Below are 18,985 nucleotides of genomic sequence, written 5' to 3' on the forward strand. Positions count from 1 at the left end.
TTTCTGTTTAATGATCTTAATTTAAAACAGTCCCCATGGCTGATTTGCTTTGTTGTGCAACAGAAAGTAACACGTTATTGTGAGGCAATTATGCTCCAATAAAGATGTATTAAAAAATAATAATAATAAATAAAAATGAAACAGTCCCCATGGCTTCATATTTACCCTTTAAGGTAGGAAAGGTCTAACCCTGAAGGAAATGTGAAACAAATAAGTAACCACACCATCTCTAAAATAAAGCTATGTTTTTCTGCAATAAAATACCAAACTCTTTAGCCACATAGCAGAGAAAGATAAAAAGAAAAAACCCACATCCTTTGTGTTTCATTATATATTACTAAGTCAGTACCTGAAACTAAATAGTCTTCATATGTGAGTAACAGAAGCCATGAAAATTCCTTTCCCTTTCTCTTTTCCCACTGGCATGTGTCTCCTTCTAATTCCTGGAGGTAAGACATATTTCCATATGCTTTTTAGTTTTGCTTATAAGAAAATAGAATTTTATATTGCTTTAATTTTTGTTTAATATTGTGTAAAAGGGAAAAAGAAATCACAACTTAATTTCCAATAATTTTTCATGTTACCTTTTTTCTTTGCTATCTAAATGGCATATTGGCTTTTTAAGATGAAAACATACCCTATTGTGTCTACAGCAAAAATATGAAAGCATTAACTATATCTGGAGGTTATCATAAATTCAGGCCAGATCTACAGAGCTCAATCTTCAAGTGAAAAACCAACAAAGCCGTTAAATTGGGGATGGATAGATTACTTATTAACTGGAGGGCTCAGTCATACAGATACAACTGAGTAGTCATAGCTCTCAGATAAATCTTAAAACTTTGGTTTTCAGAAGGTATTTGTGAGTGTCTATTTCCAGCAGTGGGGGTGGTGAAGAAAGCAATAACATCAATGTAAAATAATCTAATGAACTGTGTGTGTGTGTGTGCACGTGTGTGTGTGTGTGTGCACGCACGCCAACACTGCATAAAACTTACAATGAAGTATAGCAGTATTCTACGTGTTTTACATATACTCTTCTTAAGTATCATTGTTATCAGCCCATTTTATATATGAGGAAACCAAGGCACAGATAGGCTAAGTCAATTTACTAAAGTCATCAACTAGTAAGTAATAGGGCTGGAATTTGAACCCAGAGTTCAGGTTCTTAACCACACACTATGATATCTTATAGCTCAATGATACCTTCAGAGCTGGGATTCTTAATGTGGGATCCACGAGCTCCCTCAAGGCCATGGATGGGCATCAAGAAGTCTGTGACTCTCCCAAAACTGTATGCATATATTTACATGCATCTGTGTGTCTGTACTATATCAGATTCTCAAATGGCTCTATATTTCGAAACTAACAAAGGTGCAGAGCCACTACTTTAGGCAAACACTGCATCACAATGGAAAGAGTATGATTTTTCATGATGTGGAACAGTATTAGAAGACTGCTTTGCTATTTATTAGTTGTGTGAACTTGGGTGAGGTAATTGCCCTGTCTAAACTTCATGTTCCTTATCTCTACATGGGAATAATAACACCCACCTTGCATTGTAGCAAACATCAGAACCAGTGTCTGAAACTAACCAGTGCCTGGTAAATCATAGATGCTTTCATTATTATTGCTACTATATTGTTGATTTTTTTTCTTTGAATTTAATATAACTTACCAAACCATCATTCCAAATAATAATCTCGCCATGGAACACTGAGATTTTTAAGGTCAATAACAGTGTCCAACCCAAGACTGAGACAATGCAGCCTGTAATAGGAAGTGAACAGACTAGTAATGGCAGAAACAGGAGAATGGGGTTTCTCCCCAATCTGCTCTTACTGTGTGATGTTAAGTCTTTAATCTTTTTGCTTTTTGAGCTTTAAGAAAAGAGACTCTATTGCCTGACATTTTCGACCTCCCAGGGATAGGAAGGAGACAGACATTATGTTAAAGGTGCTTTGCATTCTTGAGGAAGAGAAGATTGTTTAAGTTCAAGATACTATTATACAGAGCTGTCATGGAAAATTTTAAAAACTCTGTGCCACCTGGACTGCTTTGATCTTCTCTCCCTGACACAGAGTGCACATCTATGTACTCGATCTGGATCTATTCATTATATCAGAACTTTTCAGAGGGAAGCATGACTTGGTAAGATAGGATTTCACTCTGGATCACTCTTTTAGTTTTTCCAGTATCCTGTGAGGGAATTATAGGAGGAAAAGAAGTGCCACCTCACACAAGACGCTACATGGCTCTAATCAAAGGGCTGAAAGTCTGTGCAGGGGCTTTGATCAAAGAAAACTGGGTGTTGACAGCTGCTCACTGTGACCTGTAAGTAATTCTGAGCTCCTCTCATTCTCAGGCAGTTTGGGGGGTGGGGTGCGGGGGACAGGGGCTGTGAAAATGAAGTCCAAAACCAAAATTAGGTAGAGATGGAGAAGAAAGTGCACAAGCACAGTCACTGATACGGACTATTATTACGTTTATCTCTATAAGCAAAGGCCAGATCCTATAGAATAAAATTGAAATGCATGACCATTTTCTCATATTATTTAAAAATTTTTTTCACTATAAATAACAATATTATCAACATTTTGAAAAACAAAATGGTGAGAAATAGCACTCATAATCTTATCAACTTCACACAATCACTGTTAATATTTTGCTATATTTTGTTGCAAGCTTTTTCCATAAGTATATTTTACACAGTTGAGCAAGTTAAGTGTTCTCTATGATTACAAGCAATTTACTTACTGTTATATAATTAGTTTTGTCCCATGTTGCTACATATTAGATTGAACCATAAGAAATTACTGATATTTAACTGTTTGACTTTACAAAATAGCCATTTCCTATGGTTCAAACTAATGTTTTTCTTAATTGTGATTTGAAAGTCAAAATAATGTTTATCACAAGGATATGCTGCTGTTTTCTTTATCAGTACCTCTTGTTGGTACCTACTATTTCCCTGCTCACTTTTGCATAAATTGCATGAATAAAAAAAGAGACTTAAAAACTAGCTTCCCACAAAGAAGATCAAAACAGATCTGCATTATGTTGTTGTATCAAATGAGAATTTATCAAGTAGGAAATTCAGCACAACGTACACTATGAAGATCACCACTGGCACTCTTGATTAACAGACCCACTTGGTGCAAAGTCTGTCTGGCAAATCAAGAAATCCTTGTGCCCACCTCTCCCAGATTAGCTATCATTAGGTTCACAAACTAGACTTAGGGGCTAGCAGTTTATTTGCTCGTGTGTGTGTGTGTATTTAGGTTCAGCTTTAAAATTTCACTATAAAGTCGATTCATTTCTTCAGTCCTACCTATTAAAAGCCTGACTCTTTTCCATCTTTGTCATCTTTGAAGACTTAAGCAAGGTACACTGTCTCCCTGAAACACAGAAAAGCAAACCCACTACCCCTGCTCTCACTCTTAGGTTTAGTCTCTAGTTCTTGGGTTGAGTCTCTTCCATTAGGTGTTGATTCCACAAATCCAAGGCAGATGGAGAAACTGGCAGCTCCTCTTCCTGCAGCAGTCCTCTTTGGTCAGCACCCAAGCATACCTCTCCAGGCCTTGCCAACCCAACGCTCTTGCCTCTGCCAAAAGACCTGGGATTTCTCTCCTGTTGCTTCTTCCTTGAAAAGATGTGAAGCTGAAGCACCTAAGATAACACATGTCTTGGGAGTTTTAGGTGAAAATAACTAAAACACCAAAAGAAAAAACCTCATAAATTCCCCCCTGCCTTGCTGTGTTTGTTTATAAATAGGAAACCATCTGAAATAACTGGTCAGATTTAATAAATTAAGTTCATGCTTAATTTCATCTATTCTCTCACATAAATGATACATCGTCCTTGTTTTTTTCCAGGAAGGGCAATCCTCGAGTTATTCTTGGGGCCCACTCTACCTCCCATAAAGAGAAATATGATCAAGTATTTTCCATTAAAAAGGCAATTCCCCATCCATGCTTCAATCCACAGACATTTGAAGGGGATCTTCAACTCCTTCAGGTAAATATGGGGTTTTTTTCAATAACTATTTTGAAATTGCTGAATTTTGAAATTTGGTCAGTTTAACCTGAAACTAGTTTTTACACACTGGCCTCATAGCCAGTGGTTGGCTAATGCCAGGATGTAGGGGTAAGAAGGACAGCTGGGACCCAGCGCAATTGTACAGATGTTCACCCTCTTGGAATTCAGTTCAATTTAACAGATATTGACAGAAGTCCTACTGTGATAAGACCTGTCAATCCAAAGTGGTAATGCCACCAGCAACTCAACTGCAGTCAAACCAAGTTGCATTTGTTGATTCTTGCTCAGCAAGGGAGACTGTACACCATGAGGAACCACGGGGTGGCTCAGTAAGAGAGTGTTAGATGGGGCTTATCCTAGGATTTGGGCTTGTGTCAGATGAGGGGGAGGGTTCTAGGAAGTAGGAGTTTGCTCTGAACTGACTGTTGTCAGGAAGTGGGGTAATTCTATGACTGAGTATCTCAGTGAATCTTACTTATCTAGGAGACTAAACCTGTGATTGATAAGAAGCAGCAATCACTCATTTTAGCCGATAGGGGGCGCTTGGTCATTTTTGTGGTGGGCACAATGACCTTGTTTTTGCCTGTACTCAAACGTGACTGCAGAGCGGCCTAGGTTTTGCTCCCTTCTTGAGGCTCACCTTGTCTGATATTGGTGCTCTATGACAAGTGTTCGTGATCAACAGGAAAAATCGTGGCCCAGCTGTGATTGTCAGTAAGCTTTTCTCTTCCTCATAAGGTAAATAGGTTCTGTTCTCAAAGTGTTCACAGTCTAGTGGGAGAGACAGACAAATATATCAACAGCTCTGATCTGGTGGTATGTGACTCATCCGTGATGGAGATGACTAAGAAGGGGACTCTACGGGAGCACATGGTGTGTCCAGGTGGTCAGGGAAGCTTTCTTAGAGAAGGTGCAGGAGTTAGTAGGAAAGAAGGAGGAAAGGGCCTTTCAGGCAGGAAGAGCAGTGTGTATAAGAGGAGTCTTTCTGGAAAATGCATTTGGAAGAAGAAGGGAAGAAAGGGAAGTTATCATGAGATTTGAGAAAGAGGGGACCCAGATATTGTGAACCATGGGAAGAAGTTTGAACTTTATGGGGAAGGAGATGGGAAAGTGTGTTAAGCTGGGCAGTGACATGATCAGACTTGTTTTTAGAAGGATTATCTGGCTGCTGTGCAAAAAGTATAATAGAAAAGGCAGAACTGGAAGGCAGAGTGTGAGCTGAGGTTCACACTTGTCCCAAGGGGCTTGATGAGGAACTTCCCTAGCAGGAGTCAAGAGGATGCTCAGGGGATCCACACACCCTCATCAGGAGGAGTAAAGAGAGGGTCCTAGAGTGCCATGTGTTTCCGGCAAACTCCCCACATTCCCTGCTCCCCAATACTTATCAGTGACCCGCATACTATCTGCCTTGAGACTCTCAGGCTGGGCCTCTCTCTCAGGTCACCCTTCCTCCCCTATACTCTAATCCCCTCCAGTCCCCCTCCCTGGGCAGGGAAAGGCAATTCCCTCCCCTGCCCAGTAGAGGGCACTCCCTGGCCTACTTCCCTCCTGCGTTTTTCTCCACAGTACGCACTTCTGATGTACTTTAGTTTGTTTGTCTGCCCCCCTCGCTGGAATGTAAGCTTCAAAGAACAGATATTTTTGTCTTTTTATTTGTATGCCCTATATCAGGTAGTATAGTTCCTAGTACATAGTAGGCCCTCCATAAATATTTCCTGAATAATTTTGGATAAGGGATGGAATTAAGCCAGACAGTGGCAAAGGTCATCAAGAGAAGAGATTCTGCGCTCAGGTTTCAAGAAAGTGGTAGCAGTTGTCAAGTCTCCTTCAGGAACTAAAAATCTTTCCTTTACAATAGTGTGGGGTGAGTAGGGGGTGCGAGGGGTTCTTGGTCTTGAAGTAGAGTCAGGAAACTCCCTCTCACCTCTGACACTGTGGTCAGTGGGGTGATTTTGCTAGAGAACTCACAAAGAGGGTGTGAGAACCTCCTTGTGGTTAACTTTCCACGGTTAAAACCTCCCGATGTGCTCATCGCTGCTGTGTGTGTCTGACCCCAGGAGAGCTACTTACAAACATATGCACCCCGACTCCAATTCCGATCCATTCATTCAGACCTGAAGTCCTTTCTGGGGGTTCTCCTGTCTCCTTGTCCATCCAACCAGACAACAAGCATGAAGGCTGTGAGAAAGCATGAGTAGGAGAGAAGCAGAGACGTTGCGTGTAGGCATTTGAAGTCATGTTCTATGGAGAGATTTTAGACTATGGCCATCTCACTTTCAAAGTGCTAGCAGGGTAAGGGTTGGGCACACCAGCAACTCAGAGTGGGCACTGAGGAAGTGGGGACTGTCTAATGTCAGGAAGTGGGGTCTGAAAGCAATGCAATGATAGGAATGTGACAGTGGCCTTTGCTGCTGTGCTCCTATGTTTTTAGAAGGTCTGTAATACCAGGACTCCCTACAGCTTGAGGCAAGAAGAAAAGAAAGAAGTAGAATTATCTTCCTCTACCCTCTACTCAACCTTGATCACACTCCCTGCTCTCCTTGCCTTGACTTTTCAGAAAGAGAGAAAGCAAGGTGGTGAGCCAAGAAGAGAGCTTAGTGAATCAAAGAAAAGGTCAGAGTGTGGGTGAGCCCTCAAAGGCAGTTAAGCTGGTTTGCACTTGCTCAGAAGCGGGGAAGCCACATTTCCACTAAAGCGGAAAATGAGGACACCGGCCCCTTTCCCACCCCGCCCCACTGCACCTGGAGCCCTGGCTTCCTTCCATTGGTCTCAATACCAGTCAGTTCACAAACCTAAGACCACCTGAATAAAATAATGATTGCACTCTCCAGTACAGCTTTTCAACCCCGGAACTGTCAGTCACCACCAACATAATTTCATCACTGCTGACAGGTCAGCTGGACTGAAGTTTATCTAGACTAGCCTAGCAAAACATGCATGAAAAGGTGTGCTGTGACTTTTAAAAAATCAATAACTGATGGTCAATTAGGTTGGAACAGGACTATGGCCATGTCCTTCGTAAGAACATGCTAAATAAGCAAGATATCTATTGCAGTCAGAGCTGTGTTCTGGGTTTGGTTACTGTTGTCCTTCCCTAAAACTGCATCTCCTGTCTCTTTTCTAGCTGGATGGTAAAGCAACTATGACCAAAGCTGTAGGAATACTTCAGCTACCAAAAAGAGGAGACGATGTCAAACCCCACACCAAGTGTCATGTGGCAGGATGGGGAAGCACCAAAAAAGACTTGTGCAAAATTTCAAGTGCCTTGAGAGAAGCCAACATTACTGTGATAGATAGGAAAATATGCAATGATGCCCGGCACTATAATTTTAATCCGGTTATTGATCTCAGTATGATCTGTGCTGGTGGTAGAAAAGGTGAAGATGATTCATGTGAAGTAAGTAAATTAAAAATTTTAACCGTTTGGGGGCTATAGGAAATCAGGTTAAATAGAGTGCCTAGGAACAAGAGGGCGGACTGTCATTATTACTTTTTATGTGTGAGGCCTGCAAGAACGTCAGCTTGACACTGGGCTGGTGTGTGCTCCTTTGTCTCAAGGGAAACCTTCTGCCCAGGGAAACTTCTCTCATTCCTAATAATCAGGATCCCACTTAACCACCGCTTATGGGTGCTGTTCAGCCCTCTCAAAACTGGTCACAGCAGCTGGCATTTGTCAGATTGCAGGAACTATGTCAAGTTCTATACTCTATGCCACTTGATCCTCAAATAGCCCCATGGGATAGACACTATTATTACCAACTCTATTTTACAGTTAGGGAAATTAAGGCTTAGAAAGTTACTTCCCCAAGTTAGATAACTCGGCTGTCAGTGGGGTGGACCTGGACTTAGACTGGGGCCATCTGACTCCCACCTCCTGCGTTTTTCTGCCTCTCCATGTGCTTGACTATGGTTTGGTCCTATTTGGAACTCATGATCCAGAAGTGGTTTGCAAGGTCAGAGAGAATATGAAATGAGGGCTGATGAAAACTGGAAAAGATCCCTAAAAATTTTTTGAACTATCACAAATACTCCTTGGTCTGAGACAGCTTAACCTGTGTCCTCCTTCAGCGCAGGGAGTGGATCAGATCCCATCTCATGCCTTCAGGCAGCCCCTACATTCAGTTTCTTCCCCTAATATCTACTGACCAAGAAAAGGGGATACAGGTCAACTGAAGGAGACAATTATTTTTCACAATTATTTTAAAGGCTTCCTTTGTTATTCTTTCTTTGTTTTACCGATGAAAATGAGTTTGTACATCTTCTCCAGAATTGCCTTTTTCAAAATGAAAATGATTGGAAAATATAAACTGATCTGTGTTAATTGATGCTGAGGGCAGACAATTAATAAAAAGAGATATAAAATTAGCCTTTAAAAAGGAAAGAGAGAATGTATGAGCGAATGAGTGAATAAATGAATGACTAAAAAGGTAAGTAAATATCTTTGGAAAGCACTTCTGTTTAAAACATATGACTTTCTTTTCCAGGGGGATTCTGGAAGTCCTCTGATATGTGATAACGTTTTCAGAGGTGTCACTTCCTTTGGGAAGTGTGGTAACCCCCAGAAGCCTGGCATCTATATTCTCCTTACCAAAAGATACCTCAACTGGATAAAGAAAACCATTGCAGGAGCCATATAACATTTCTTCTTCAAAGTAGAAAATTGAGGTAACCAAGTAAAGGCGGTTTTAACTTGACCTATCTGAAGAAACACCTCACAACCCTCTTAACCCCATGTACAAATGACAGCCTGTCTGAAATAAAATCAGCAATGAAAGAAATAACCTCCTGCCTTCACTCTTCCACGATTAGTGAAGACTGATTCATCACATGTTCTCTATCCATGGCAAGAAATGTCCCTTGAGAAAAAGTTCCCCAGTTCAGTGATTCTGATTCTCTGTTTTATTCAGAATTTGAGGACTGTCACTTTTGTATTCATCCTTAAAAGGAAGTCAATCTCAGGGAAATTTAGAATATTCTTCTTTCTTCCAAATGAAACTCCAAAATATTTGTGGCCTTAGGAATTTAGAGCCTGATATTCTATTCCATGTTGGAATAAGGACAGAGATAAAGAGGGATTTTTCACTTCTTACTCTATGCTTCCATATAGTTTAACTTTTTACAAAAATTCTAATTATAAATACAGTGGGAAAGTTGCAATGTGTGTTTTAGATAGTTGGAAAATTTGGAATTTGAGGTTAGAGATAGTTCAGGGCAATTGTATCATTTATTAATTACAAGTAGACTAAAATTTCATAGACCAATAGGCCACGGTCCAACCAGTATCTTGATATGTATTTTGCCTTAGCTAATCAATTTATATATGCAAGTACTAAGCTTCATTCTATGTTATTCTTTTTTGGGGGGAGTATAATTGCTTTACAATGTTGTGTTAGTTTCTGCTGTACAACAAAGTGAATCAGCTGTATGTATACATATATCCCCTCCTTCTTGAGCCTCCCTTCCACCACCCTGATCCCACCCCTCTTGGTCATCACAGAGCGCCAAGCTGAGCTCCCTGTGCTATGCGGCTGCTTCCCACTAGCTATCTATTTTACACATGGCAGGGTATATATGTCAATGCCACTCTCACAGTTCGTCCCAGCCTCCCCATCCCCACTATGTCCACATGTCCATTCTCTACGTCTGCGTCTAGTTCTATGTTATTCTTAATAGATTGTGATATGTAATAAAGGAAAGTGGCTTTTTTATCACCTACCATTTGTATCTCATCTTTTTGTTGTGTTTTTCTCCACAGGGTTGATTTATAATAAACTCATTCTCTAATAATCCTGGGTGATTTATCCAATTTAATTCCTCAAACATTTCCTGAGGGCCCACCATGTACCAGGCATTACGTCCAGATTTATAAATACTAAGACATGACCACTGCCCTCAAAATATTTGAAGTCTAGTAGAAAACAAGGAGAAATCCATAAATAAGAGGACATCTGCTTCAGGTTCTGAAGAACACATAACAGAGTAAGGCTGTCTACTGTGTTGGGAAGGTGATGGGGGAAAAGATAAATAATATTTCACACTCCCAGCAGACCTCACAATTAGCCCTCAGAGCCTTCCTGCTGAGATCTTCCCTGTATTTAGACAGACCAATGAAAATTTCAGATTCCTGACTAGAATGCCACAGACATCACAACAGCCTGGTGGAAAGAATCACTGGTTCACAAGTCAGACACCAATTCCATCACTGGATAGTATAAGACCTTGAGCAGGGAATTAGTCTGTGCCTCCATTTTCACATCTGTAAACAGTAACATAAAAGGGTCTAATGGGAGGTGCCCCCAAAAATCTGAAGTTGAGTGGTCCCATCCTCCTAGTTCACACCTCCTAGGATGGCTGTCATCAAAAAACAGACAATAACAAGTGTTGGCGTGGATGTAGAGAAACCCTCCTACAACACTGATGGGAATGTGAAACGGCACAGACACTGTGGAAAAGTTTGCCTGTTCCTCAAAAGGTTAGACATAGTGTCAACATATGACCCAGCAATCCCACTCCTGGGCACATGCGAAAATCCATGTCCTCACAAAAGCTTGTATATGAATGTTTATAGCAACATCGTTCGTAATAACCAAAAAGTAGAAACAACCCAAAGTCGACAACTAATGAACAGATAAACAAAATATGGTATGTCCATACAATGCAATATTATTCAGCCATGAAAGGAAATGAAGTACTGATACATGGTATCATGTATGAACATGGCTGAACACAGCTAAAGCTTGAAAACACTATTCTAAGTGAAAGAAGCCAGATAGAAAAGGCCACATGTATGATTCCATTTATAGAAAATGTCCAGAATAAGCAAATTTATTGACAGAAAGTAGATAGGTATTTGCCAAGGGGTAGAAGGAAGTGGGGGACAGGGAGTGGCTGCTAATGGTTACGGGGCTTCCTTTTTCGGAGTGATGAAAATCTTTGGGAATTAGGTTATGGTTATGGGTGCACAACCTTGTGCATATACTAAAAACCATTGGATTGTACACTTTATAATGGCCGGGTTTATGCTATGTGAATTATATCTCAATTTAAAAAAAAAAAAGAGCTGTCTGTCTTCTAAGACTGAAACTAGAAGCAGCAGCTTTCAATGGGTGCACAGGGGTTACCCAAGCATCCCACCCAAAGGGAGGAGTTGTCAAGAGCTCACTAAATAGACTTGAGAAGAACAAGTCATACAGTATCTCCAAAGGGCATCCTAAAGATTGAGAAATAGCTGAAGAAAGCTATTCTGTAATCTAATCCTCTCTGTTATCACCAGTATGTCTAAGGAAAAGAGACAGGAGGGACAGAGCACTTTCTGAAAAAGGAGAGATAACAAAGAATCATTTGTCAGTGTTTATTGTTTACGGTATGCTGATTCTGGAGGCCTGATGTCAGCTCCTTTGAGAGAGACAGCACTAGATCAGCAAGGCGAAAGTCTTACTGGAAGGAAATGTGATTTCAGATTCGGGGTAGGAGTTAGGGGAGTTATAAAATCCTATCTAACCAAGCAATCTTCAGCCTTCAAGCTGATGTGCCTTGCGAGGAGAGAAGATGTGCCCAGAGCAAGTGAAAAATGCCATTCTTCTGTCACACGATAGTGTGCTAAATCTGCTCTCCATTTTAAACATTACTCTCCTCCAAGTTTGGGTACGTGGGTTAGGCCTCCAGAGCTTCAGCAGAGAGTAAACTGCAACATGGATTTTCAGGAGTGCCTTTCACCAACTCAAAGACATCAGCTCCAGCAATTCTGCATCCCTCCCCACCCCGCCACCTCATCCTCAATTTTTTCCATTCCCATAAGCATATAAACATGCTTCTACCTTCCCCAGCTTAAAAAAAGAAAACAAGACTCCTTCTCCAGGCATTTCCCCATTTCTCTGTTTTGTTCTATGTCAAAACTCCTCAAATGAGATGTCTATACTCCAATTTCTCTCCTTCCATTCTCTCTGAAACTGCAATATGGCGTTTGCCCCACACTCTACAGAAAAGGCTCATCAAGGGCTTCATTTTGTTAAACCCAATGGTCAGTTTTCAGTCCCCTTTTACTTGCCTTCCCAGCAGGATTTGACACAGTGGAGCTCTTCCTCCTCTTTGAAGTGCTCTCTTCACTTGGTTTCCAGCACGCCACCCTCTCCTGGCCCTCCTCTTACATCACAGGTCCCTCCTCCTCGGTCCCCATTGCTGGACCTCCTCTTCTCTTCTACCTCTTCATGCTGGGGTGACCCGCAGCTAAATCCCGGGACTTTTCTTATCCATCCTCACTCCCTCTCCCATGGCATTTAGGCTCTATGACTCTGGAGATGGTGTGCCATCTACACGCTGATAATTCCTAATCCGTCTTTAGCGCAGACATCTCCCTAACTCCAGGCTGCTAGAGCCAGCTGCCTTACTCTAAAGCTCCACTTGGGTGTCTAGCAGACGTCTGAAGCACAACCTGTCTGGAGCAGACCTCATATCTTCCCTTCCAAACCTGCATCAACTCTAGACTTCCCCGTTATTTCATGGCAGCTCCATCCTCCATTCTCCCCGTTGCTCAGACCAAATATTCTGGAATCTTTTTGACTCTTCTCTTTTTCTTTCACTGCACAACCATTCTGCAAGGGAATATTACCTGCCCTACCTTCAAAATATATCCAGAATCCGACTATATCTTGTGACCTCTGCTGCTACCTGCTGGGTCCAGCCCACCATCCTCTCTGTCCTAAATCACTGCAATCACCTCCTAACCTTCCCACTTCCTCCCTTGCCCCCATTCAGTCTGCTCCCTGCACGGCAGCCAAAGTGATCCTGTTCAGACACTTCAGCTCATGTCTCTCCCCTGCTCAAAGCCCAGCAATGGCTCCTGTTTCTCTTGGGGTCAAGGTCCCATGAGGCCCTCACAGTTTTGTCTCCAGCATTCCCCTGACTTCATTTCCTTCTGTGCTCCCCTCACTCTCTTCTCTCGAGCCATGCTGGCCTTCCTGCTCTTCCTCATACTCACCAGGAACCCACTTAGGGCTTTTCCCCTATTCCTGGAAAGTTCCCCCCGATATCTTCATGACTAGCACCCTACCATCCTCCAAATCTTTGCTAAAGTGTCACCTTCTCAACACACCTTCCTAAATTTCCCTGCTTAAAATCTTATTGCACACACATCCAATTCATGCTCCCTCCCCCTTACCCTGATCTTTATTTATATAGTTGGCCCTTGAAGAACAGCAAGGGTTAGGGGCACTGACCCTCTGGACAGCCGAAAATCCATGTATAACTTTATAGTTGGCCCTCCATATCCACAGTTCTGAATCTGCTGATTGAACCAACCTAGGATCAAGTAGCACTGTAGTGCTTATTTAGTGGGAAAAAAAATCTACGTATAAGTGGATGCTCAAAGTTTAAACCCATGTTGTTCAAAGTACAGTGCCTGGAAGGCACACCAAGCAACCTCCACTCACTGAAACCCAGCGTGCATAAAGTCCATGCTGAAAGAACCCCAAGTGATCAAAACAGTGGTTTCAGAAACCCACACCCTGGCCTTGTATATTCACTGACTGTTGAGCTTAGAAGGGCCCCAAAGAGCACTTAGTCCAACTCTCTCCCTCACTGTGTAGAGAAGGATGCTGAAGTCTGGAGCAGTTCAGAAGCCTTACTTACAAGAAAATACTCTCTGAAATGTCAGTTTTCCTGCTCCTTCCCTCTCCAAGTCTAAATTATCTCTTCTTTAAAATATGTAGAAATAGACATTTCTGTGTATCCAATGAGACAATTCCAAATATTGAATGCTTGTTACCTACAAGGCACTCAGCCCTGAGCAATCTCCCCCACTGAGAACACTGAGACAACCTGTACAAAAAGAACTGTACTTTCTCTAAGCAGAAACCCAGCTACAGAAGCGATTCGTCTGCAGCCCTGACTGGCAGAGTAAGAAGAGCAGTGAACCTGGGACAGAGGTCCTGATCTTCACTCTGCCTCCGACTCACCCCAGGACCCCATAAACCATTCAAGCTCTCTGGGCCTTGGTTTCCTCAATCTGTCATGGGCGGAGTGGACAAGAACATCACCCTGTTCCAAAAGTGTGTAAATAAAATATCCTCTAACAGAGGCCTTTTCACAGACATTGAGAACAGATCTGGACTTCCCACGGTGTACGAGGCCCTGCTCGAGCTGGAGTCTCTGCCTCACTCACTCCACTCTGGCTGTGCCAATATTCTTCTCTCAGTTCCACACACACACACACGTGCGCACACACACACACACACACACACATGCACCAGGCTTTGTGCCCACCCACCTGCCCTCACACACACACTCTCACATACATCCCCATCCCCACAGGCACTCACATTCACACCTGCACACACACTCACTCCCCACAAACTAGGTTTTCTCAGGTTGGCACCCTTTCATCCGGCAGGTCTGGGCTTTAATGTCAGCTGCTCATCTTCTCTGAGACAGACCATCCCTTAGTAGTCTCCATTTTGGCACCCAATTTTTTTCTTTTATGTTACTTTCAACAATCTAAAATCATTTCACATGTTTATAAATTTCTTCCTTAGTAGACTCTATGCTCCATAATGGCAAAGATTAAATCTGTTTTATTCACCTTTGCTTCTTATCCCCAGCATTTAGCACTGTGTCTGGCACCTGAGAGGCATTCAATAAATATTTATGTGATGTATCAATCAATATGATTCCAGGCCTTTTCCCCAATAGCTGATTCACTCCTCTATGACCATGGAAAGAGGACAGCAAATTCAAATACAAATGCATGTAACAGCATGCATTGCTCTCTTGAAAAATATCGATTCATTGAGTTATGTAGATTTTCCAAATGTTGACACATTCATTACACAGTATTTTTTAAAATACATTTGTTAATATCACTATCACCTCATTGGGAAAGTCCTTAAGTGTTTGGAAGATGTCAAGCTCATGATAGCAGACACAGGTGTTCCCAAAATTCTAATTTTCACTTGAAAGCTCTAATTTTATCATTAGCAACACATTGCCAATTGTTTTCTCTAAAGTGACAGGCTCACTTCATTCATGTTTGAGAAAATGTCTGTCAAATACCCATGTCTGAATAATCATATTTTGTCTGTTAGCATTCTTTCGAATAAAAATAGTATTCCATGAAAGAGATAGATAAGTTCACAACTCAACAAATTGCACCAGTGCTTTTCCCCAAAGCAACCGTCGTACTTTAATGTGTAGCCAACGTGCTTCATGCATATTTTGCACAGTTCCCACATCACAGAGAATATTAAAGAGACATTTACTACAGGGTAAAGATGTGTTAAATTTTTTTTTTAATTTTCCTGTTTCTACTGTCTCATCAAAGACATTCTTTTTTTTTTTTTAATTTTTATTGCAGTATGGTTGCTTTACAATGTTGTGTTAGCTTCCACTGCACAACAAAATGAATCAGCCATACACATACAGATATCCCCTCCCTTTTGGACTTCCCTCCCATTTAGGTTACCACAGTGCATTAGGTAGCCTTCCCTATGCTATACAGTATGTTCCCATCAGTTGTCAAAGAAATTCTTAGTTGAAACTGGTTTTCTCTTCTGACAGTGTCTGACAATGAAGAATACAGTGACTACTAGTACAGTTTGGTTCTACTGCATTGATTTGTGCTAAGGCACCAGCAGTTTTATCCATCCTTCCCTTTGTGACATCAGTGAAAATGTCAACACAGATGAGAAAGCAACACCTTAGTATTATTATGAAAATAATTTTAATCTTGCAGACCCCTGAAAAGGTTTCAGGAACCCCTAGGGGTTCACCAACCACACTTTGAGAACTACTGGCTTACAATATTGCAATGGCTCATTCACATCTGGAATAAATTAAAATTTTTCCCAAGAATGTAAATAAACAGCCTTAATACACAATTTTTAGAATTTATACTTTATAGTCAAAACATCTTGAAAAAGATGGTTAGAACGAACAAAGTTAGTGGGAAAGTTAGTGGACACACACCTTTCAATTTCAAAACTTTCTACAAAGCCTCAGTAATCAAGATAGTGTGGCACTGGCATAAGGACATATGCCAATACTGTACTGACATAAGGACAGATAATGTTATAAATTGAGGGTCCAGAAATAAACTCTAACGTTTATGGCAAACTGATTTTTGACAAAGGGATCAAGACAATTCCTTGGGAAAGAATAGTCTTTTTAAGAAATAATTCTGGGGCTTCCCTGGTGGCGCACTGGTTGAGAATCTGCCTGCTAATGCAGGGCACACTGGTTCGAGCCCTGGTCTGGGAGGATCCCACATGCCGCAGAGCAACTAGGCCTGTGAGCCACAACTACTGAGCCTGGGCGTCTGGAGCCTGTGCTCCGCAACAAGAGAGGCCACGATAGTGAGAGGCCCGTGCACTGCGATGAAGAGTGGCCTCCGCTTGCCGCAACTAGAGAAAGCCCTCGCACAGAAACGAAGACCCAACACAGCCATAAATAAATAAATAAATAAATAAATAAATAAATAAATAAATAAATCTGGGACAAATGAATATCCACATGCAAGAGAATGAAGTTGGACCCCTACCTCAAACCACACACAAAAATTAATTTGAACCAGACAAAATTTTAATTAAAAAGGTGACCTAAATGTAAGAACTAAAACTATAACAATCTTAGAAGAAAATCTAAGAGTAAATCTCTGTGATCTTGGGTTAGTCAGTGATTTTTCAGATGTGAAACTAAAGGCACAAGTGATAAAAGAGATGGATAAGTTGGACTTCATCAAAAGTTAAAACTTTTGTGCTTCCAAAAGACACCATCAAGAGAAATAAAAGACCACCCCCAGACCGGGAGAAAATATTTGGAAATCATTTATTTTTTAAGGGACTCATATCCAGAACATATAAAGAACACTTACAACTCAACAATAAAAAGACAAATAAGTCAGTCAAAAAACAAGCAACATTTTTGTATAGCCATTTCTCCAAATAAGATATACGAATAGCTAGGAAGCACATGAAAAGAAACTCAACATTAGTCATTAGTCATTACAGAAATGCAAATCAAAACCACAATAAGAAACTGCTTCACACCCACTAGAATAGCAATTATAAAAAATAATACTAATAGCAAGTACTGGCAATAATTTAGAAACCTGGAACCTTCATTGTTGATGGGAATGTAAAATGATGCAGCCACTTTGGAAAATAGTTTAGAAGTTCCTCAAGATGTTAAACATAGCTACAATATGACCCAGTAATCCTGCTCCTAGGTTTATGCCCACACCCCAAATGAAAATGTATGTCCACACAAAAATTTGTACATAAATGTTCATAGCAGCATTATTCATAATAGGTAAAAAGTAGAAACAACTCAAATGTATATCAGCTGCTGAAATGGTAAATAAAATGTGATATTTCCATATGATGGAATATTATTTGGCAATAAAAAGGAATAAAACACTAATACATGCTACAGTATGGATGAACCTCAAAAGCATTATGCTAAGTGAAAGAAGTCATTCACAAAAGACCACATATTATATGATTCCATTTATATGAAATGTCCAAAATAGGCAAATCTAAGGAGACAGAAAGTAGATTAGAGGTTGTCTAGGGCAGGGGAGTGGGGGAAGGAGGGTAATGCAGAGTGACTGCTAATGACCATGAGGCTTCTTCAGGGAATGATAAAAATGTACTAGAATCAGATTATGGTGATGGTTACACAACTCTAGAAATACACTAAAAGCCATTGAATTATACACTTCAAATGAGTGAACTTGATGGTATGTAAATTATATCTCGGAAAACTGTTAAAAGTTAACATGAGTCTAGGAAAGGTAACCATAGTCACATAAAAAGAAACAGAATTATCAATGTTTCCTTTAGGACATTTTCAGTAGCTGTAGTCAATTAAAATTTGATTTTTTTGAAAGTCTGCACTAAAATTATTCACCAAAAACAGAAGCAGGGTATCCCACTGCTTTACTGAAAATGATTCATCTTTGATGCGCTAGCAATATCTGGGAAAAGGAAACACAGGTGTCTCAGTAGGGCTTCCTTCCAAGGTCGTGTGATTTCTGAAAAAGCAGCTTCTGAGTCTGAAGTCATCAGGGTGTTAATTCTGGGGGTGGCTGGTTAACACCAAACACCCTGATCGAACGTATGACCATATACATGTAATATAATAAAGACCACATCCTCAGCTCAGAACAAGAGCTACAGACTTCTAATAGAAAACATACTGAACACTGTTCCTTCAGGGACTGAGGATGATCCTTCTTAGAGTGAGATATTTTCCTTACCGGAAGGAAATAGCCATGTCTGACTCCCATTTTCCTTTCTTAGCTAAATCCAGAAGGAAGGAAGGAAGGAAGGATAGGAGGGAGAGACAGGAAGGGAGGAAGGAAGGAGCAACTCAGAGATACTTCCATATGTCTAAAGTTGTAAAATCAAATGACCAGGGGAAGCACAATCAGGCGACTGGAAAGAGCCAACCCTCCCTGCCCCCACAGCCTCTGTCCCCACCTGCCAAGCTCCAGACAGGGGCACAATAAGTTACCCTCCACAAAGTGGGGGAGGAAAATCCAGGCAGGAGCTTATGAATAAATAAGCCTCCATCCTATATTTCCACGTGCCCTTGGCTGATTAATCCTTACAAAATCCAAGCAGATGACTAGAAAGACACTTGGTTGGTGACCAACTTTTAGGTGACCAATTTTAAATCTCTGATTTAAGTCTTTAAAGAGCTTTCATTTGTGGATAGAAAAGATAATGTTGCTGCTGATGAAAACTAGAATCCTCGAAATCTCAGCTGAAACATTTGGAGTCTCTTCTTGTATACTATGTTCTGATGGCAAAGAGGGCCCATTATCCCCATCCGCTCTGTAGAATTACAACCCTCTCCCCTCAGCAATCCTAGCCGAGGAAAGCATGCCCGCAGATAAGGAGTGATTACTCACTGTTCTCACTTGTGGTTTGTTTGTTTTTTTCCTAATACTCAA

At 41.0% G+C, this 18,985-nt stretch overlaps 1 protein-coding gene across 1 annotated transcript; it reads left to right on the top strand.

Moving 5' to 3' along the window:
* The first annotated feature begins 351 nt into the window (after positions 1-351).
* LOC118893109 (granzyme A) lies at positions 352-8,979 on the top strand. Its single transcript, XM_036848322.1, has 5 exons — positions 352-449; positions 2,187-2,334; positions 3,876-4,017; positions 7,163-7,435; positions 8,523-8,979. Exons 1-5 carry the CDS (start codon positions 389-391, stop codon positions 8,673-8,675), a joined length of 777 nt encoding a protein of 258 aa, XP_036704217.1. The 5' UTR covers positions 352-388; the 3' UTR covers positions 8,676-8,979.
* Positions 8,980-18,985: the final 10,006 nt, after the last annotated feature.

This window comes from Balaenoptera musculus, chromosome 3 (genome assembly GCF_009873245.2).
Source record: "Balaenoptera musculus isolate JJ_BM4_2016_0621 chromosome 3, mBalMus1.pri.v3, whole genome shotgun sequence".
Classification (NCBI taxonomy): domain Eukaryota; kingdom Metazoa; phylum Chordata; class Mammalia; order Artiodactyla; family Balaenopteridae; genus Balaenoptera; species Balaenoptera musculus.